The following is a 22,339-nucleotide window of genomic DNA, read 5'->3' on the forward strand; positions in this document are numbered from 1 at the left end:
TTTATTTTGTGTAATTACTTTGAAGGAAAACTACCCTAGAGTATGACAAGTATGACACGCTTTTACATGTTTCACATGTTCTAGGTACTGTGACGGTGGTAATATTCTTATATTTGTTAACCATGGCCTCCTTTTTTCTAAAATCAACTTTTAAAATTATATTAATGAACCAGAAGGATTCCTGTGGTTGTTACTGGAGCCCCCCTCCACTGTGCTGCAGATTCACAAGCTGTTACAATGTACAATGAGCACTTCCCCCACAGTTTTTATTTTTCCAGCCATGAAAAAAAAATGAACAGCTGATGACATACTGACAAAAGGCCAAAAAGTGGGTAAATGTTAAACTAAAGGGAACAGCTTGGATAAAAAAAAATACCAGATTTTCCTTTGAAAGAGATTTATTTGCATAGCGTTCTCCCAGTTGTGCATGAATAACTTCTAATGCTTTCTTAATGTTCTTCCTAAAGAGAAACTATATCCAAAAATATTTTTGAAATATTTTTTTTATTATGATTATTATTTCTTTTATATCATAAAATGTATAATGGTTTTAAATTTGTTTTCCTGTTTACTAGAGCAGAACATCTGTGTTAAGAAGACAGTACATCTTCACGTAATTGGATTTGGGACACATTTTGAAGTTCACAGCATTTCTCTGGAGAGTCATAGCTTTGTGATAAGAGATCATCGTGTCCCTGTACTATCTGTTACTTCCTTTAGCTTTGTAACAGCAATAGTGCACCCAGGAGATAAAGGAGTATATGAACTATCCTGCCAGACACATTCCGGAGGTATCTATATATGTCAGTTACAAAGTGCAAAATGTTTTGTATAATTCTACGGTGCTTTAGAGCAGTGATTTTCAACCTTTTTTGAGCCGCGGCACACTTTTTATACTTAGAAAATCCTGGGGCACACCACCAACCAAAATGACACTAAAACAGTCATAGTATACATATAGTTGATAATATAGATTCTAAATTTATTTTACTCACTCAGTGTGAAACCTGGGCCTGTTTCGATAAACACAAAAGGGATATCCTGGCAGGAATGGTGGAAAGACGCACACGAAGCTCTTCCTCAACAGTTCTCAGTTTCTCCCTGTTTTTAGTATATGGTGCTGATTATTTTGTGGCTCATATACTGCAAAATAAAGGGGTACAATGAGAAGTACTATGGCCATGAGGCCAGAGTACAAGTGCCAGCTCATATACTCAGCATATGAGCTGGTACTTGTAGTACTCCAGCCTCATGACTATAGTATTTCTCATTTTACATTTCTCATTGTTATATGCAGTATACTGCTGGAGTACTAAAAGTACCAGCTCATATGCTGAGTATTCTGCCAACAGTTCATATACTCGGGCAAAAGCTCATATAGTCAGCATTATTGGTGGGCATTACCTTGGCGGTGGGCAAATGCGAGAGTCTCTCCGCTCTCAGGATGATGCGCCGGCCTCGGTGACGTCATTTTGTCGCGCGAGGTTCAAAGCTTGCGCATGTGTTATTGTACACGTCTCCTACATTGTAAGAAGCCGTGACTGTGCATCACTGCGCATTGCCGGGAAACAAAACACAGGGGGCACCATAGTTTGGGGAACTTTCCCCGCAGCACACCCGACCATGTGTCGCGGCACACTGGTTGAAAATCACTGCTTTAGAGTACTAACTGAAAGACACTAACAATTTAAAGCCACCTTTCCAGAAATCATTGGTTCAGTGGATAGGAATTATTATATGCCTCCACTCTTCCCCTAGTGTAGGATGAGCTGGGCTGTGCAGCGTACAATGCACTGTATTCTACAAACATTCATTATAGAAGTTTGCAGACTATAGCCAGTAGGGCAGAAATGTCACATGGTGGCCAACTCTGTGCCCCCTTGCTCATCCTTGCTCACTTAGAGTGGAGATGGCGTGAAGGGGGAAATAATCTCAATTACTGGAGGTCCACTAATAATTGCAATTATTTCAGGGCTTCTACACCAAAAACTGGCATACATGTCCTGCTAAATCTCTTAACATTGCTCTCCCTGGCAATGTCCACATGAAGTGACTGCTGGCACAAAGGTGGGCAGTATCTATCTTTTGTGGTGCAGGCAATCAGCGTGTTCACGTTTTTATAATGCATGGTGAACTTGCCCAGTAGAAGTAAACATGGTCCCATGCATGAGACCCAAAACTGTTTCTGGTCATTATGACACTTGTAATATGGGTGTGGAGACTTGGCTGTTCTGACTCATTGCTTCCCCTCCCATATGGATAGAACTTCTATGTAGTGACATCTCATTAAAGGACAGGGTGAGGGCGGATAATAATAACTATAATAAATGGAGAAAGAAGCACTTAGCTTCTAAGTTCACTTGGACTTTTGTTGTATGTAAAGATTGTTGAACAATGGAGCCTCATATGGCATAAATATTGTCCTCTTATTATCCCTGTTGTACAGCAGAATGTATTTGTAAACCTGGAACCCTGCCAAAACAAACTTTTTAAAAAAAAATTAAATATGTGAGTCAGCATGAAAGCAAAATGGCTCCTCTGCACCAGTTATTTAATTTCTAATGTTTATTCAGCTAATTAAAATCATATAAACTATGCTCAACAGGAAAGATGACATCTCTGATAAGAGTAGAAGATTGTAAATCTGAGTCTGAAAAACGGATCCGTGTATTACAAGACAATGATGATGACAATGATTATGAAGATTATTATGAGTCAACAGTTTTTGATTTAAGTGAAAATCCTGATCATCCAAATGTTCACGTACGATCTCATGGGAAGCGTAAATCAGTAACATGGATGCATTATATAGCAGCCATGGAAATGGAATGGGATTATCAGCAAGAAAAAGATGACAAAAGGTTAGTATAAAGAAAGTCTTAAATTGTTTATCCTGGTCGCAGCAGCACACAACACAATGGGTATACCCCAGCTATTGGTAGGACAAATGAAGAGAATTTATTGGCAGGTAACCACATAAGCACAATCAACCCCACCTCTCATATGTATTAACTTCTTACTGCTGTTGGACAGGTGGCAGGTGCAGGTAATAGCCGGTAGCCAGGAAATTTCCTGCTTTCCGTCAAGTTTTCTCTCCTATGTTTAGGTTTTTGAGGCCATTTTCTTCTGTTGGGTAAGTTTTAGAGATGAGCGAGCACTAAAATGCTCGGGTGCTCGTTATTCGGTACGAACTTTTCCCGATGCTCGAGTGCTCGTACCGAATAACGAGCCCCATTAAAGTCAATGGGAGACCCGAGCATTTTTTCACTAACACAACACATTAAAAGAACAGTAAATAATAACACATTCCACATGTTTCCAGATGTTTTAATTGTAAGAATACATTAAAAAAACACTATTCTTCACTTTATAGGTGTTCGCGCGTGTCTCCCGCTAAGTTAGGAGATGTGCGCCGAACATCTGGATGTGAAGAATAGTGTTCTTTCAATGTGTTCTGCAATTAAATGGTCCTGTGTTCACTGTTTTCACTGTTTTAACTGTTTTTATTCTATTCTTCACTTTGCAGATGTTAGCACAAGTCTTCCGATAATGTCGGAGATGTGCGCGCACATCAACAATGTGAAGAATAGTGTTATTTGAATGTGTTCTGCACTTAAATGCTCTTGTTTTCACAGTTTGCACTATTTTTATTCTATTCTTCACTTTGCAGATGTTCGCGCATGTCTCCCGCTAAGTTTGGAGATACGCGCTAACATCAGCAATGTGAAGAATAGAATAAAAACAGTGAAAACACGAGCATTTAAGTGCACATTGCAGAACACATTCAAATAACACTATTCTTTACATTGCTGATGTTCGGCGCACATCTCCGAACTTAGCGGGAGACACGCGCGAACACCTGTAAAGTGAAGAATAGTGTTTTATTAATGTATTCTTACAATTACATCTGGAAACATGTGTTATGTGTTGAAGAACAGTGTAAACACTGTTCTTCTGTGTCTTTTATTAATTTAATGCTCGAACTCGAGCCGGCGAGATACTCGTCCGAGTAACGAGCCGGTCCGAGTATGCTAATACTCGACCGAGCAGTATACTCGGACGAGTATACTCGCTCATCTCTAGTAAGTTTCTATGTGTGAAATATGATTTCTCCTTAAATACTACATGTGCTTGATTTAGTAACTGTTTAAAGGGAACCTGTCATCAGGAGCCCTTTTACTGGCTCTCTCATAGAGAATAGTGTACACATTGCCAAAGAGTTTTTACAGTGTATAGTAAAACTGGCTTTTACTGAAAAAAAGATAAGTTAGATCAAAATGTACTTTTCTGTATGCAGAGTTGTGTCCGGAAACCACTCCCTAATGCATTGATTTCAAATTTTAAGAAAACCTCCGATGTCCCCCATATCTCCACTTCTTAGTCGCTTCCTCCTTCAGGACGTCATACACGTCTACCCCACTCCTCACTGGGCACTCCCATGGGCCTAGGGTCATAGCTCTGCAAACAGAAAGCTAAAATTTGATCTTGATGATATATATGGTCAACATATAATAAGTTACTTTGATTACTGCTTTGCACGCTCTTGGCATTCTCTTGATGAGCTTCAAGAAGTAGTTACCAGAAAATGTTCTCATATCACAGTTGTGCCCTGTCAGGTTTAACAAGTGGGATTTCTTGCCTTATTTATTGGATCATCAGTTGTGTTGTGCAGAACACAGCTGAAAGCCCTACTGTATACACTATTAAAATTTGTATTATTGATAGAAAAAGCAGCTTAGTAAAGAAAAACGAGAGGCCATCAGTACTTGAAGAAATGAAGATCAGTCAGTCAAAAAAATAGGGAAAAATTTGAAAGTATCTCCAAGAGCAGGTGCAAAAACAAACAAGCGCTACAAAGAAACTGGCTTGCACGAGGACCGCCCCAGGAAAGGAAGACCAAGAGTCACTTCTGTCGTAAGTGTTGCAGTAACTGCTATATTTTGTGTTACTTTGACTGTAAATTCTTCTTTTCGTGCATATTTCTTTTGTAATCCCCATTAGAACAATGGACTCCATAAGTGGCATTGCTACACAGTGTACATCCTGTGCCATGTATGCTTTCCTTGAACAGCCGTTCGAGGGGGAATACTGCTGTGTGGGATGTGTGAAAATTGCTAATTTGGAAGCCCAGATTCTGGATCTAAATGAGCAAGTTTCAAAGCTGCGGGCAATTAACAATATGGAGCGAAGTTTGCTGCTCCTGGAGCACAAACTCTCTGGGGAAGATGGGTGTGGGGAGGGAAGCATGGAGGTGCAGAGTGAGGGGGCAGCTAGTTGGGTAACATGTAGAAGGCGGGGTAGAGGGAAGAGTTGTAGGGAGTCTAGTCCTGATCTGGTGCACCCCAATAAGTTTGCCAGGCTGGCGGATGAGGGGGGTAGCAATGCTGCAGCAAGACGTGGCCTCGAGCAACCAGGGGACTGTCTGCTCCAGTAAGAAGGTTAATGGGAGCACAGGCAAGGTCAGACAGGTGCTGGTAGTGGGAGATTATTAGGGGAACAGACATGGCAATCTGTCACAAATCCGTGCATACCGAACCGTGTGTTGTTTGCCGGGTGCTCGGGTTCGGCATGTTGCGGATCGGGTGGACAGATTACTGGGAGGAGCTGGTGAGGAACCAGCGGTCTTGGTCCACATTGGCACTAATGACAAGGTGGACCAAGACCGCTGGTAGGTGGAAGGTCCTTAAATATGATTTCAGGGATTTAGGCCATAAGGTCAGGGCAAGGACCTCAAAGGTAGTTTTCTCCGAAATACTACCTGTACCACGTGCCACACCAGAAAGGCAGCGGGAGATAAGGGAGGTAAATAAGTGGCTCAAAAGTTGGTGTAGGAAGGAGGTTTTTGGGTTCATGGAGAACTGGGCTGACTTTTCTGTCGGCTACAGGCTCTACAGTAAGGATGGGCTGCACCTCAATGGGGAGGGTGCAGCTGTTTTGGGGGAAAAAATGGCTAGAAGATTGGAGGAGCGTTTAAACTAGAGACCTGGGGGGAGGGCAACTACACTTGTGCAGGGCAAATAGACAGTGTAGATAGAGAGCTGGGAAGCGTCATAGTCCATGGGGGAGGAAGGGGGTTGGAATGAGATAGGGGAATAAGAACAAAAGGAATACGGACAGAGAAAAGCATATAAAGTGTATGTACACAAATGCCAGAAGCCTCACAAACAAAATGAAGGAACTGGAACTCTTGATGTTGGAGCGGAAATATGATATAGTGGGTATTAGCGAAACATGGCTGGACAGTAGCTATGACTGGGCTGTTACTATAGATGGTTATAGTCTTTTTAGAAAGGATCATATAAATAAAAAAGGGGGAGGGGTTTGTTTATATGTGAATTCTTGCCTCAAGCCTGTCTTGCGAGATGACATCAGAAACGCAAATGCAAATGTGGAACTAAGAGGAGGGAAAAAGAATAATAAAATATTACTAGGGGTTTGTTATAAGGCTCCAAATATAATGGAGGCAGCAGAGGAAATGCTGATAAGTGAAATGGATGCGGCTTCAAAGCATGGTGAAGTACTTATCATGGGGAACTATAATTACCCAGATATTGACTGGGGGGCAGAAACCTGCAGACAATTACCTGTTGCAACTAGTCCTGGAGCCAACAAGAGGGGGGGGGGGGCACTGCTGGACCTTATCCTAACCAACAGACCTGATAGGGTATCAAAATTACAGGTTGGGGGGGCCCTGGGTAATAGTGATCATAATATCATTGATTTTGTATTATGCTTTACTAAGAGCGTTAGGGAAGGGGCAACCAACACTCTAAACTTCAGGAGGGCAAATTTTCAGCAACTAAGGGAAGACCTTTAAGGCATAGACTGGGATAATGTTCTCAAAGACAAAAGCGGGACCTTTTCTCATATATTCTGAAAAAGCCCTGTGAGAAACACATACCTTATGGGAAAAAGTATAAGAGGAACAAGAAAAAGCCAATGTGGCTAACTAGTCTTGTAAGGAAAGCAATAAGCGAGAAAGGCCTCAAAAATAAAGACAGAGAAATATTGCCAGGGAGCGCAAAAATAATCCCAAATTATTTTTCAAGTATATAAATGATAAGAAACTAAAAACAGAGAGTGTGGTTCCCCTTAGAAATAACATGGGGGCCATGGTGGAAGGAGATGAGGAAAGGGCCAATCTACTGAATGTCGCCTTCTCAACTGTCTTTACCCAGGAAAATCCCCTGGAGGAAGACACAATGAGGAATAATGTTAATTCTTTTTGGAATGTCAATAGTTTAAGGCTATATTCACACTGCCGTTGCCCGCCCGTACCGTACCGTAGCGGGCAATGGCAGTGCACGGGGAGAGGAGGAGGAGGTGTCTGTCGTCTATGGGGCGTGTATAAGTCCCCCATATGTCAGTGTGAATATAGTCTAACCCAGGAAGAGGTATGGTGCCGCCTCGCAACCACTAAGATAGATAAATCACCGGGGCCAGATGGCATACACCCCCGGGTTCTGCATGAACTATGTACCGTGATAGACAGACCATTATTTTTAATATTTGAAGATTCACTGAGGACTGGTTATGTTCCACAGGTCTGGCGCATAGCAAATGTGGTACCAATATACAAATAAGGATCAATTACAGACCCATGAGTCTAACTTCTGTGGTGAGGAAAATATTTGAGGGGTTTGTTAGAGATGCTATCCTGGAATATCAAACTGTGCGCAACCTTATAACTGTTAGGGTTGGGTAACACAAAAGACAGGGGATAGTGTACCCTGAGCTTGTCCCAACCTCTGTCCCTTCCTATAGCCCAGTGATGGCGAACCTTTTAGAGACTGAGTGCTCAAACTTAAACCAAACCCCACTTATTTAAATGCAAAGTGCCAACATAGCAATTTAAGCAGTAACATGTTGCTACCTGTTTTGTCACAGCTTTTAATTGTATCGGTGTCCTGAGGACGCCAATACAGTTGAAAGAAAGAGGCGAAATTCAGATTATCATTGTAGCTTCCCTCCAGGGTCCCCTGAACAGAAAGAACTGTGGGACCCATAGCAGGAGCTCCAATAATAACGCAGCCTTGTCTGCACTTCCTTGCTCCTCCTGCAGACCCAGATTGCTAAGGATGTGTAGCTTTAAAATTGCACTGATCACCTCACATCCTGGGTGGCCAGGGACGGAAGGAGGAGGTTTTGAGTCCTGTCTGAAACTCTTCTGGTGTGATGGCCCGGGTGCCCTCTGAATATTCTCCCGAACTTGCGACCAGAGCGTGCGCAACTTGGATGTAATAGCTTCAGCCCGAGGAATATTAGAGACAGGCACAGATGAAAAGGAGAAACGAGGATGAAAACCATAATTGCAGAAAAAGGGAGAAACCTGAGTGGAAGAACTACAGTGATTAGTAATAGCAAATTCTGCCAACGGAAGAAATTTCACCCTCTGGTCTTGACTGTCCGAGACAAAGAGTCGCAGATATTGAATCATCTCCTGGTTCATTCTCTCGGACTGACCATTAGACTCAGGGTGAAACGCTGACGAGAACGACAAATTAACTTCCAGTCTAGAACAAAATGCTCGCCAAAATTTGGAAACAAATTGTACATTCCTATCTGACACAATATCATCTGGTATACCATGGAGGCGTACAATATTCTGTATAAACAATTCAGCTTTTTTAATGGAACAAAGTGTCCCATTTTAGAGAAACGGTCCACTACCACCCAAATCACTGTATAGCCTTGAGATGCTGGCAGATCAGTGACAAAATCCATAGACACTTTAGAACATGGTCTGGTGGGAACTGGAAGAGGAAGAAGAGGCCCCTCAGGACGTCTCCTGGGAGTCTTTCCTCGCGCACAGACCTGACAGGCTTGGACAAATGCGTGCACATCATTAGTCATGTGAGGCCACCAGTAACTTCTCTTTAAGAGATCCAAGGTGCTCCGCATTCCCGGATGACCTGCCAACACCGAGCAATGCGTCTCCTCCAACACTCTCAAACGACAAGAAAGGGGAACAAATAATTTGCCTTCCGGAAGGTCTTTAGGTGCAGATCTTTGTCCTGCTAAAATTTGAGAGGAGAGGTGGGAGGAGACAGCTGCCAGCACAACACCTGGAGACAAAATATTACTGTCAGTACTCTCTGGAAGCTCAGGAGTCCCAAAGCTACGGGACAAGGCATCAGCCTTCACATTTTTTGACCCAGGTCGGTAGGTGACCACAAAATTAAAGCGAGAGAAAAACAAGGCCCACCTAGCCTGACGTGAGTTCAAACGCTTAGCAGTATCCAAATATAATAAGTTCTTATGATCCGTGAGCACAGTTATCGGATGAAGAGCTCCATCCACAAAGTGTCGCCAAACTTCAAATGCCCACTTAATGGCAAGGAGCTCTCGATTACCAATATCATAATTCCTCTCACAAGAAGAAAACTTCCTAGAGAAATATGCACAGGGCCTAAGTCTGGTGAGAGTGGAGGACCCCTGAGACAACACTGCACCTACTCCAACCTCGGAGGCATCTACCTCCACAACAAACGGTAGAGAGAGGTCAGGTTGAACCAAAACTGGGGCTGACGAGAATGCCGCTTTTAGAGTTTCAAACGCAGAGCAAGCGGCAGGGGACCAATTGTTCGGATCAGCACCCTGGTTAGATCCGTGAGGGGTTTGGCGATCACGGAAAAGTTCTTAATAAAGTTTCGATAATAGTTAGCGAAACCTAAAAAACGTTGTAGGGCCTTAAGATTGGTAGGCCGAACCCAGTCCTTGAGCGCCTGAACCTTACTCGGATCCATCTGTACATCAGAGGGAGTAACAACATAACCTAAGAAGGAAACCTTCTGGACGCAAAAAACACACTTTTCCAGCTTAGCGAAGAGGTGGTTTTTGCGCAACCTGGTAAGTACTTGGCGGAGATGTTGCTGGTGAGAAATCATATCAGGAGAGAAAATCAAAATATCGTCTAGATACACCACCATAAACACACCGATGTAATCATGAAAGATGGAGTTCATAAACCCATGAAACACCGCTGGGGCATTACTCAAACCAAAGGGCATAACCAGGTATTCAAAGTGTCCCAAAGGTGTATTAAATGCTGTCTTCCACTCATTCCCTTCCCGGATCCGAATCAGGTTATAAGCCCCTCTGAGATCTAATTTAGAGAAAACTTGGGCCTCAGAAACCTGATTTAAGAGATCCGGGATCAAGGGGAGAGGACCTGAGTTTTTTACCATTATCTTATTTAATTCTCGATAATCAATGCACGGCCGTAAACCACCATCTTTCTTCTCAACAAAAAAGAACCCGGCCCCAGTGGGCGACTCAGAGGGACGGATATGTCCGATTGCCAAACTCTCATCAATATAACTCTTCAGTGACTCCCGTTCTGGTACTGACAGGTTATATGTATACGACCCTTTGGCAATCTAGCATCAGGAAGAAGGTCAATTTTACAATCAAACTCCCTGTGAGGAGGAAGGACTTGGGACAAGGGTTTTGAAAACACATCTGAGTAATCAGAGAGAAAACCTGGAAGACTCTGATGTTCCGCCACTACTGTACATAATGAAACTCTGGTCAGGTGATCCTTACAGTGAGGACTCCAATGAACCAGCTCCAGAGTTTCCCAATTAATTACCGGATTATGGATCCGGAGCCAGGGTAGACCAAGAATGACATTTACAGACAAATTTTCCATAACTAGGAAAGAACACCATTCTTCATGCATAGCTCCTACCATAAGCTTTATCTGCGGGGTTCGGAATTTAATCAACCCTGTCTGTAGAGGGGTCAAATCCGCACCTGACATCTGGATAGGAGTGGACAATGGAATCAATGACATACAAAACTGAGAGACAAAATTATAATCAATTAAATTAGTTGCAGCGCCTGAATCCAAGAAGGCGTGACCAGTACAGGAAACAGATTGAAACTTAACCGTACAAGGTAAATACATTCTAGACACAACTGGGAGTACTTGAGCTCCTAAGCAGTCCCCTCGATTACTGCTTAGGAGCGGAAGTTTTTCCCTGCTGCTGCCTCTTGGAACAGGTGTGTATCTGATGATCAGGACTTCCTCAGCAGAAACAAAGATGGCGTCTTATTCGATGTTGCTTCCGCTGTGCAGGAGAGATGCTATCCAGCTCCATGGATTCCAATTCTTGATGGCCTGGAGACAGACTGGCCGCTGGCTGACAGTCAGGGGACACCCGAGGTGATCGCCTGGATCTTAGGCGACAATCAACTCGGACGACCAGAGTCATAGCTTCATCTAATGTCTGTGGCTCGGGCATAAGCTAAGACTAAGTCCTGTACTCGGTCTGACAGTCCGGACATAAATTGGTCTTTTAGGGCACAGTCGTTCCATTGCGAGTCAGTCACATACTGTCTGAATTGGGCACAATAATCTTCCGCCGTCAGTTTTCCCTGACACAGAGATCTAAGGTGGGAAACTGCCAGTGCTCGGCAGTCAGGTTCGTCATAAATCTGGCCTAATGCAGAAAACAAAGCGTCAAGAGAAGAGCGGGATGGAGAGTCAGGTGGGAGAGAAAAGGCCCAATTTTGCGTATCACCGCGCAAAAGAGAAATTACCACGCCCACCCTTTGTGTCTCGGTGCCCGATGAGTGAGGGCGTAAAGAAAAATAAAGTTTACATCCCTCCCTAAATGAAAAAAATTTCTTACGGTCACGAAAAAACAAGTCAGGGAGAGGAACCTTAGGTTCTGGTGTAGGTGGTGGTGGAGCCTGCGATGCTGTCTGCCCCGAAACCTGCATTTGAAGACGGGCAGACAGACTCTGAACATGCTTAGTTAAGGTCTGGACCTGAGCGACCACAGCTGACAAAGGCTCCATGGAAGGAGTGAATGTAGCAGGTCGGATACAGGATGCAGACCTATGTGTGGGCCAGTGTTTCTGTTAGGGTTGGGTAACACAGAAGACAGGGGATAGTGTGCCCTGAGCTTGCCCCAACCTCTGTCCCTTCCTATAGCCCCCCCACGCTAAACCGTGGGGCGACTATTTGAAGACTCGAAATACACTGGATAAGTGTGGGAAGGGAAACACAAACAGCCTGACAAACATAAAACACAAAAGAATGGTAAACTAGCCGGAGTCACAACGAGAGGGTACGTCAAGAGCAAAATCAGTAAGCAAAGAGTCAATGTCAAAAACTAGCCGAGGTCACAACAACACAGATACAGAGCAATACAACCTAATGCAGCAAGCGAGTGATGAAGGGATTTCAAACACTGGCACAGGTGACTAGTGAAGCTGCAATTTATGCAGCCAGAACTCCACCTCCAGAACCTGATAGGAGCTGGACAGCTTCTGGGAATTAACCCCTCAAGGTGCAGAACAACCAGGCACCATGCAGAGGTACCACAAGTCCTAGCAGTTCCGAACACAACTCCTAAGACAGCGCAAGATCTTAGCAGCCGCTGCCCGGGACGAGAGGTGGAGTTTGCGCGGATACGCGACGGCACCAGCAGAAGAACCAGAAGTCCCACCATTCTCCCTAGCGAACCTGACAATAACCCAGCGTCATCATGGGTTTATGAGAGATTGGTCCTGTCAGACCAATCTGATTAGGTAAGTTCAAGACTGGATCTGGGGGACGCTGTGGATGGTGTATATCTGGACTTTTCAAAGGCATTTGACACCGTCCCACATAAAAGGTTGGTATATAAAATGAGACTGCTGGGAATAGAGGAAAATCTGTGTATTTGGGTAAGTAATTGGCTTAGTGATAGAAAACAGAGGGTCGTCATTAATGGCACATTCTCAGATTGGGTTGATGTTACCAGTGGAGTGCCACATGGGGTCAGTATTGGGGCCACTTCTTTTTAATATTTTTTTAATGACCTTGTAGTGGGTCAAGTTTCAATATTTGCAGATGATACTAAGCTGTGTAAAGTAATAAATACTGAGGTAGATAGTTTAGCATTACAGAGGGATTTGTGGAAGCTTGAGGAGTGGGCAGAGAAATGGTTAATGAGGTTTAATGTAGATAAATGTAAAGTTATGCACTTGGGCCAGGGAAACAAAAAGTATAATTATGTTCTAAACAGTCAATTACTTAGTAAAACTGAAGCTGAAAAGGACTTGGGGGTATTGGTGGATGGTAAACTTAATTTTAGTGACCAGAGCCAGGCGGCTGCTGCTAAAGCAAATAAAATTATGGGATGTATCAAGAGAGGAATAGATTCTCATGATAAAGACATAGTTTGTCCTTATACAAATCCCTGGTCAGACCACACATGGAATATTGTGTACAGTTTTGGGCACCAGTGTATAAAAAGGATATAGTAGAGCTGGAACGGGTGCAGAGGAGAGCAACCAGGATTATTAGGGGAATGGGGGGATTAGAATACACTGACAGATTAAAAAAATTGGGATTATTCAGTTTAGAAAAAAGACGACTGAGGGGAGACCTCATTACAATGTACAAATACCTGAACAGACAGTACAAGGAGCTCTCCAAAGATCTTTTTATACCTAGGCCTGTGACCAGGACAAGGGGGCATCCTCTACGCCTAGCGGAGAGGCGATTTTACCATCAACATAGACAAAGGTTCTTTACTGTAAGAGCAGTGAGACTATGGAACTCTCTGCCGCAGGAGGTTGTTATGGCGGACTCTATGTACATGTTCAAGAGAGGCCTCGATGCCTTTCTGGAGAGAAGAAATATCACAGGTTATGGGGATAACACATTTATTTAATTCTTAAAGGTTGGACTTGTGTCTTTTTCCAGCCTTATATACTATGATACTATGATACTAACAGCAGCTAAGATTAGAGACCAGGTCACTTACAGAGTTCTAGCAGCAGACACATCTCTACAACAACTGTTAGGAGGAGACTGTGGGGCAGATTTACTTACCCGGTCCTGCCGCTATGCAACGGCGCGTTCTCTGTGGAGGATTCGGGTCTTCCGGCGATTCACTAAGGTAGTGCGCCCGATGTCCACCAGATGTCGCTGCTGCGCTGAATTCCGTCGGAGTTCACTGAAGTTCACTGTCCTATGCTGGGTGCAGGTAAGCGCGTGTCAAGCAACACTTTTTTAAATGCGGCGGTTTTTCCGAATCCGTCTGGTTTTCTTATGGCCACGCCCGCCGATTTCTGTCACGTGCATGCCGGCGCCGATGCGCCAAAATCCGATTGTGCGCGCCAAAATCCCAGGGCAATTCAGGAAAATTCCCCCCTGTGTGTAGCAGCCTTCATGGTAAAATAGTGGCTAGGGACAGGCAACAACCACTAGAGACTTGTTTGGGCGAACATCTGGTCAACATCTGCAAAGAGTTTGTATGTTCTATCCGTGTTTGCGTGCGTTTCCTCTGGGTCCTTCGGTTTCCTCCCACACTCCAAAACATACTGGTAGGTTGATTAGTTTGTGAGCGATTTGGCAAATTCTGTGCAGCGCTGTGTAATCTGTGTGCTATATAAATAAAGGAATTATTATTAAATCTGTGTTTTAGTCTGATGAGTCCAAATTTGAGATCTTTGGTTCCAACCAACGCAGAAAAGGTGAACAAATGGACTCTACATGCCTAGTTCCCACCGTGAAGCATGGAGGAAGAGGTGTGATAGTGTGGGGGTGCTTTGCTGGGGACGCTGTTGGGGTTTTATTCAAAATTGAAGGTATACTGAACCAGCATGGTTACCACAGAATCTTGCAGCGGCTTGCTAATTCATCCAGTTTGTATTTAGTTGGACCATCATTTATTTTTTATGATGGGGTGCTACGCCAGGTTACCTGGCCTCCACAGTCATCATACCAGAACCCAATCAAGATCGTTTGGGGTAAGCTGGACTGCAGAGTGAAGGCAAACAGGCAAAAAAGTGCTAAGCATCTCTGGAAATTTTCTGGATATTTTCAGTATACAATTCCACTTGTATTCATTCATAGCTTTGATGCCTTCAGTGTGATTCTATAGCCATGAAAATACAGAAAACTCTTTGAATAAGATGTGTCAAAATGTTTGGTCTGTACTGCTTATGTATATATACATTTTGATAAAATAAAAATACAACATCACATATATTGGGGTTTGCAGACCCCACCGCAACATAAAATGACCACATATCAAAACATTTAGTGCCAGTCATCCACATGGAGAGGTACATAGAGAAAAGGGGAAAAGGGAAGGCGTTCTACTTCTAGTGAGATCTCCACCTGGTATGCCATTTTTTATACGGTAATCTCAGGGGCCCCAGAGTCCCTTTCAAAATTTATGTGAGATACAACTGTGTCAAAGTGAACATTTGCATCAATGCCCTTATTTGCTCATTGTTCAAATGTATAACTACCCACTGCTTCCATTCTGAAAACAACGTTTTGGTCTTGACACTCTTAATTCTCTCTACAATGGTGTTCAAAGAGATGGCATGTTATGTTCCAGCCATAATAAGTTACTATGAGCCTACTAGACAAATGATGTGGAATAGTTTTGGGATGTAAGGGATGGATTGTGAAGTGCCCTGTTCCCTCCAGAGTAATGGAAGAATTTGTAGTCCCATGAAGTTGTCACTGAGATTATTGCACCTGTGGAAATGACCATAGTCCGTGAAACAGGTCTGTTGCCTGCTTCAGGCACTTCAGGCAGGACATGCCATTTTTCTCTTGGGGGAAGTTGGCAATTTAAAGGCATTTAAAGCCCAATGGATGAGATGTAAATTGGTCTCCCTCCAGACTTTATTCAGACTTTCTAATGCTTTGCCACCCCAGAGTTATTTTTTTCGCAATATCCTCATCAGGAATATGTTTAGACCAAGAAGTAAAAGCCAATGCTATGACACTTTTAAGTGTATACATTTCTCAACCTAGCATAATAAGAGGAAAGAGTAGGCCAAATTGTGCCTCACAGTATTAAAGTATCAAACAAGTTGGACACAACCTCTTTTGCAACATCCATAAGTGTGACCATGTTAGCACTTTTCACCCGTGCGTATTGCATGAATTGGTCTAATCCCAAGTCATAATGCTTGCAAAAGCTAAACCACTACATTCCCTTTTCCCTCTACCTATGAATATGTCTATTGTCTGACCCCTGGTGGGAGGCAGGGTCTTCCCATAATGGAAGATGTTTTAAAAGGGGTATTCTGGAAATATGAATTTCTGATACAAAAATTGACGACCCACCTTCAGGATGCCCCCTTTACCTCTGTGGGGACAGGAAGAAGAGAGGTTTAAAGCTCTGGCACACTGGCAATAGATGCAACACCATTTAATTTTTTTCATGTTAATTCACATACAACAAATGGCAAGGGAGGGAAAACATAGGCTGTCATAGTGAACAGAAACTGATTAACCAGTAGGTACTAAATCTCAAATTCCGCTGTGTCACCTATGACGGCCCACCTGGAGATATACCAGAAGAGTAGGTTCTAGGGTGGAGTGACTGCCTGCAGCACTTTTCTTCAAAATGAAAATCTGGGAATGTCCAGTCTGTAATGTTTCGCAAACATGGATGAAGATGACCAAATTGCTGCCTTGCATATTTATTCCAATGGCCCGGCCCCCTCCTTTTTTCTGCCCAGGAGGCAGACATTGCCCATGTGGAATGTGCTCTCAGTCCTGTTGGTATGGTCTTGCTATGTTGAATTTAACTCTCCGAGATTACAATTTTAAGCCATCTAGCAATATTCACATTTGATGCCCTCTTTCCTCTGTTTCTCCTCTAAAACAGAATAAGAAGATCGTTATCTTTACACCAGAATTGTGTAGCTTGAAGATACATGAGGACTACCTTTCTTATTTCCAGAGAGTTCCATTTCTTCTCCCAAGGATTTCTTGGATTTTCACGGGAGTGTAATCTCTTGACTCCTTTGGAATGAAATTTGGGTCAAGAGTTAAAATGATTATAACTAGAGATGGGAGAATTTGTTAAAATCCGGTTCGTCCCGATTCGCTGTATTCTTAAAAAAAAATTTGACTCTACTCGAATAAAAAAACCTAAAATTTCAAATCACCCGCCTTTCCCTAGAACTGAGATAAATATACATAAACAGTAAAAATCATAAACACATTAGGTATCCATGCGTCTGAAAATGCCCGATCTATCAAAATATGATAACGGCTTTTCAATGCGTTTAACCCCGTAACGGAAAATAGCGCGCAAAGTCGAAAATGGCACTTTTTTTGCCATTTTGAAAAATATAAAAAAATCTATAAAAAGTGATCAAAAGGTCGTACAGTCCTAAATATGATATCATTGAAAATATTATCAAATTTCACCAAAAATCACACCACCCACAGCTCCGTACACCAAAGTATAAAAAAGTTATTAGCGCCAGAAGTTGGCAAAATCAAAAAAAAAATTTTTGTACAGGAGGTTTTAATTTTTGTAAATGTATGAAAACATTATAAAAACTAATAAAATTTGGTATCCCCTTAATCGTACCGCCCCAAAGAATAAAGTAGACATGTTATTTGGGGTGCTCAGTGAAAGACGTAATATTCAAGCCCACAAGAAAATGGTGCAAATGCATTTTTTCACCATTTTCACTGCATTTGGAATTTTCTTCCTGCTTCCGAGCACATGGCATGGAATATTTAATACCATCATTATGAAGTGCAATTTGTTACGCAGAAAACAAGCCGTCACACAGCTCTTTACGTGTAAAAATAAAAAAGTTATAGATTTTTGAAGATGGTGAGTGAAAAATGGACATGAAAAAACAGGAAAGGGCCCGGTCCTTAACCAGCTAAATATGCATAGGTTTGGTCTTCAATCAATGCTGTGTTTTAGTATGACATGCACATCACAGCCGCCGCTCTTAGAATTGCTTCACTCTTCACTTCCATGTGCACTTACAGAGGCCAACTTCCCCAAATAAGCGAAGCGGGAACGCAGCCTGACAAGGTAACGTATGTGCCAACTTGAAAGGACCGAGCTGAGGGCCAGGATCCCACTATAACATCAAAGAGTGCACTCTTTTTACACTGACATCAGATGATTCCATAGATTACGACAGAACCTGTTCTGTTAAACCCTGATACATGTAGAAACCCCCCAAAAGAGTGGAGAGGGTGTCAGCAGTAATTTTGCATTGTCGTCACTGATCATTTTGCCCTTCTTTTCACCCATCAGTGTCCTATTTCAGTCGGTCAATAATCCATCAGTATTGCTAAAGCCAAAAACAAACAGGAGTTGATTCACAATAGAGATGAGCAGTAAATGGGATACTTGCATATCCTCTGTGTTGTGTATCCACTCCTGCTTTGGGCTATCAATCCTGAAGCTTTTCATCCTTCTGACAGATAAAATGAAGGGGAAAACCAAACAGTGGCAACGTCATAGAGAAGTGGTGGGTGAAAACAGCATTATAGAAAGCATGAGTAGGCTTCAGAGTGGCACAATGACAAATTATGGAGGTGGCGGCAGCAGAAGAAGCAGCAGGAGCCCACAGGGGGCAGCAACATGGAAAACCACAGAGTGGCACAATGATATAGTGTGAAGGTGGCATCAACAGGAGCCCACAGGTGGCAGCAACATGGAAAGCCACAGAGTGGTCCAATGACAGAGCATGGAGGTGGTGGCAGCAGCGGCAGCAGGAGCCCACAGGTGGCAGCAACATGGAAAGCCACAGAGTGGTCCAATGACAGAGTGTGGAGGTGGCATCAGCAGCAGCAACAGGAGGCCACAAAGTGGCACAATGAGGTGGAGGTGGTGGCATAAGAAGCAGCAGCAGAATCCCACAGGTGGCAGAAACATGGTGGCAGCAACAGGGAAAGCCAAAGAGTAGCACAATGATATAGTGTGGAGGTGGCATCAGTATCAGCAGTAGCCCACAGGGTGGCACAATGATATAGTGTAGAGGTGGCATCAGCAGGAGCCCACAAAACCCACAGCAGAGGAGGCCACATTGTGGCACAACAATGAAGTTTGAAATGAATTCAAAATATTCAATGTAAATTTTAATTTGTAGATTCAAGACGCCAGATCCATTATATATTACAGTTTTCCTAAAAATATCAGGTCTTTGACAAAAAAGAACTGCAATTGTGGCACCAGCAGCAGCAGCAGCAGCATGAGGTCAGAGGTGTGGAGGTGGCGGCAACATGTTAGGCCAGAGAGCACAATGATATAGTGTGCATCAGCAGCAGCAACAGGTGACCACAAAGTGGCACAATGAAATAGTGTGGAGGTGGCATCAGTAGCAGCAGCATAAGGAGCCCACAGAGTGGCACAATGATACAGTGTAAAGGTGGCATTAGCAGCAGCAGCCCGCAGAGTGGCACAATGATATAGTGTGGAGGTGGCATTAGTAGCAGCAGCAGTAGCAGCAGAAGCCCACAGAGTGGCACAATGATATAACGTGGAGGTGACAGCAGCAGCAGCAGGAGCCTACTGGGTGGCACAATGATATAGTGTGGAGGTGGCGGACAATTCCAGTCCCTGGTAAAGATGGTAGGAGGCAGATGGAGCAACTGGCAGAAGATGTGTGGCATCAGGCAGGTGGCAGCATCATAATAGTGGCTGAGGCAGGTAGTTAGAACCCAGACTCATTTCTCAACGTTTGGAGTAGGCATCATGGCTGATCTAATCTGATGCATTAGGCATTGGTGAGTTGAAATCCTGGCTGATCCAAGCCTGATTCATCTTGACAAAGGTCAGTCTCTCCACATTACGGGTGGACAAGCAGGTTCTCCTTGGGGTATTGATGGCCCCCGCCGCACTGAACACCCGCTCTGACGCCACAATAATGGCCAGACAGGACAGCTTCTCTACAGCAAACGCCGCAAGTTGTGGCCACGCATCAAGTTTCGCTGCCCAGTAGTCCATGGGATCCTCTACCTGAGGTGGTAAAGTGCTGTCCATGGATGCCACCACCTGCTGGTGCAGAGTCTGCTTCATGTCCTGCTGCTGCTGGTTGCGGCTACCATCCTCAATAGGCGGGTGAAGGAAATTGCTCATTATAGGGGTTGTCCGAGTTCTTGAAAAAATCTAAAAGTGGCCGGGAGAGGGCTGCTTAAAAAAAATAAAGTCCTACTTACCTTCCGGTGCCCTCCGGTATCCAGCGCTGCTGTCACTCCGGTCCGGGCGCCATGTAAACAAACATGGCCGCCGGAGCAGCGCAGGACTCAGCTTCCGGCCAGCCGTGGCGGGCACGCCTATTCGACCCTATACACAGCATTGTGTATGGGGGCCGGAAGGTTGTCGGGTCCGGCCGGAGTCCAGCGCTGCTCCGGCAGCCATGTTTGTTCACATGGCGCCCAGATCGGAGTGACAGCAGCGCTGGATACTGGAGGGCACCAGAAGGTAAGTAGGACTTTATTTTTTTAAGCAGCCCTCTCCCGGCCACTTTTTGTTTTTTTTCAAGAACTCGGACAACCCCTTTAAGAAATCCAGCCTTAAGCTGCTGTTGATGGAACTGCTACTCCTCCTACCCCCACCATCTCCCCACAGCAGCCGTGGCAGGAGTAGGTGAGCAATGACTGCCAGGAATCCCCCTGTCAGACCTGACAGAGGATGGACAATGGTGCGCATAGGCAGCGGCCAACTGTGTGCTCAGTATTTCTCCAAAGTATGCCAGTTTTTCCTCCCTCTCAGCAGCAGGAAAAAAGTCCAAGAGGGGGGAGAGCCAGAAGTCATCCCTATGGCGGATGTTGACTATCCAGCTGTCACTAGTTAGGCAAAGCAGCAGGCTGCGGGCCATCTGCGCAAGTGACTCTGAGGGACTCCCGGCCTCCATCTCCGCAGTATACTGCCACGGAGCTTCTGGGTCATTTGCGTCTTCTACCTCCTCCGGATGCTCCTGCTCCTCCTCTCCTGTCACCTGAGTAGAAAATCCACAAATTGCACCAGACTCTGCTTGTGCTCCTGTGTCCTCCTCCTCCAGTTCAGCCCCCACCGGACTCATGTGGCCATGAGATGTAGTCTCCACTTCTCCAGTGCCCTGACCAGACAGATTTTGCAGCATGAGTTCCAGGACATGAAGCAGTGGAATGACGTTATTCATTCTGCAGTCCTGGTGACTGACAAATAACCTCTTCAAAGGGCCTGAGCAAATGCAGGTGTCACGCATGAAAGTTCACATCAAAGTTACACAGGGGAGTACTCCGGTCCGCTTGCATCATAAAAAATTCATTAATGGCTTTTCTCTGCTCATACAGGCGGTCTAACATATGGAGGCTGGAATTCCAAAGGGGGGAAGTCTGTCATATTCAGTACTCGAGCTAGGTACAGCCACATGTTCTCCTTCGTTTTCCATAGATCTCTCTCCCACTTTCTTGCTCCTTGACTTAGGTTGTTCTCGGAACAGGTGGGGGTTTGATAGGGCATTAAGTCCACAATAGCACCACGACAAGACATCTGATGAGGATTAGCGGGATCCAAACCTAATAGGAGATTATTCACGTAAGTACACATTATTGGCTGGGGTGTACTGATATTGAGTTGCAACAGGTGCCATGGTAACCAGCACATTATCAGTGCCTTTTTCAATTACTTCAGCTGGTGTGGGAGGACCTTGGGGCTGTTTTTACACATACTTTTGCTCCATCTGAGTGTCCAAAACCTCCAGGACCTTATACAGTCAGGAGTATAGAAGCCTCTCCTTTAGCTAGGGTGATCTGTGGGTATGACAAGACTAGCAATCTTCTCTCCCTCCTGAATTCTCAATGCTAATCAAGATCAATTTCCTTATTACTCATTACAACTGGACCGGATAATGGTTCCAAATAGGTTTCTTTTTATTTAAATTATAGAGGAAACACAAGGTGCTTCGGGGATCTGTGGTCCCCTTTTTCAAATGGATAAGTGATCTGTTGGTTGGTGAAGGGCAACAGTATAAATACACAAACATAAGAGTTGGTACAGAAGGAGAACAAAGGGATCTGTACACAAATTTAAAATTTTTATGGAAGGGAAACAGATATAGGATAATGCACATAAGTGAGTGAATGATTATTCAATTAAAAGTCTGTGTCTCCAGACACGCTTTAGTTTGTCATGATAATGATTTCTCAGCCTTCACAGTCACACCCATTGAATCCATACCTGGAGATGGTTGCGACCGTTTCCAAAAACTGCGCAAACGCGAAATGTACTGGATCTTTAAACTAAACAGCCTCCACCCAGCGGGCTCAACGAAATGTTTGAAGATAACTTCTAACTATTCCACCCTAAAAACCCAGCCAGTTACACAGAGAACTAATTAATTAATAAATGAATTATCAATCATTTATTTATTTAATTATTCATGCATCCAACTAATTTATTAATTGTTTATTTACCATTCATCAAATTGGTCACTAGTTCATCTAACCAATCTTACATTTCAAAGATCTTTCCAATATTTAATCTTTTATCCATCCCAGCAATCTCCCATTATAAGTCCCCAAGCTACTGTTTCACTACAGCTCATCCCGCGATCTCAGGGATTG

The 22,339-nt window shown here is 43.9% G+C and overlaps 1 protein-coding gene across 5 annotated transcripts in view; it reads left to right on the forward strand.

The window, feature by feature from the left end:
- LOC140077099 (coagulation factor VIII-like) overlaps positions 1-22,339 on the forward strand; it is an 810,463-nt gene that overhangs the window by 223,257 nt on the left and 564,867 nt on the right. For all 5 annotated transcript variants that reach the window (XR_011849697.1, XM_072123989.1, XM_072123990.1 and 2 more), the window contains exons 7-8: positions 576-791; positions 2,606-2,861. Coding sequence is in view for 4 of the 5 variants with exons in the window: in XM_072123989.1 (XP_071980090.1) it covers positions 576-791; positions 2,606-2,861 (472 nt within the window). In the remaining variant the exon portion in view is untranslated. The remainder of the gene's footprint in view (positions 1-575; positions 792-2,605; positions 2,862-22,339) is intronic.

The sequence above is a fragment of the Engystomops pustulosus genome, chromosome 9 (assembly GCF_040894005.1).
Source record: "Engystomops pustulosus chromosome 9, aEngPut4.maternal, whole genome shotgun sequence".
In the NCBI taxonomy this organism is placed as follows: domain Eukaryota; kingdom Metazoa; phylum Chordata; class Amphibia; order Anura; family Leptodactylidae; genus Engystomops; species Engystomops pustulosus.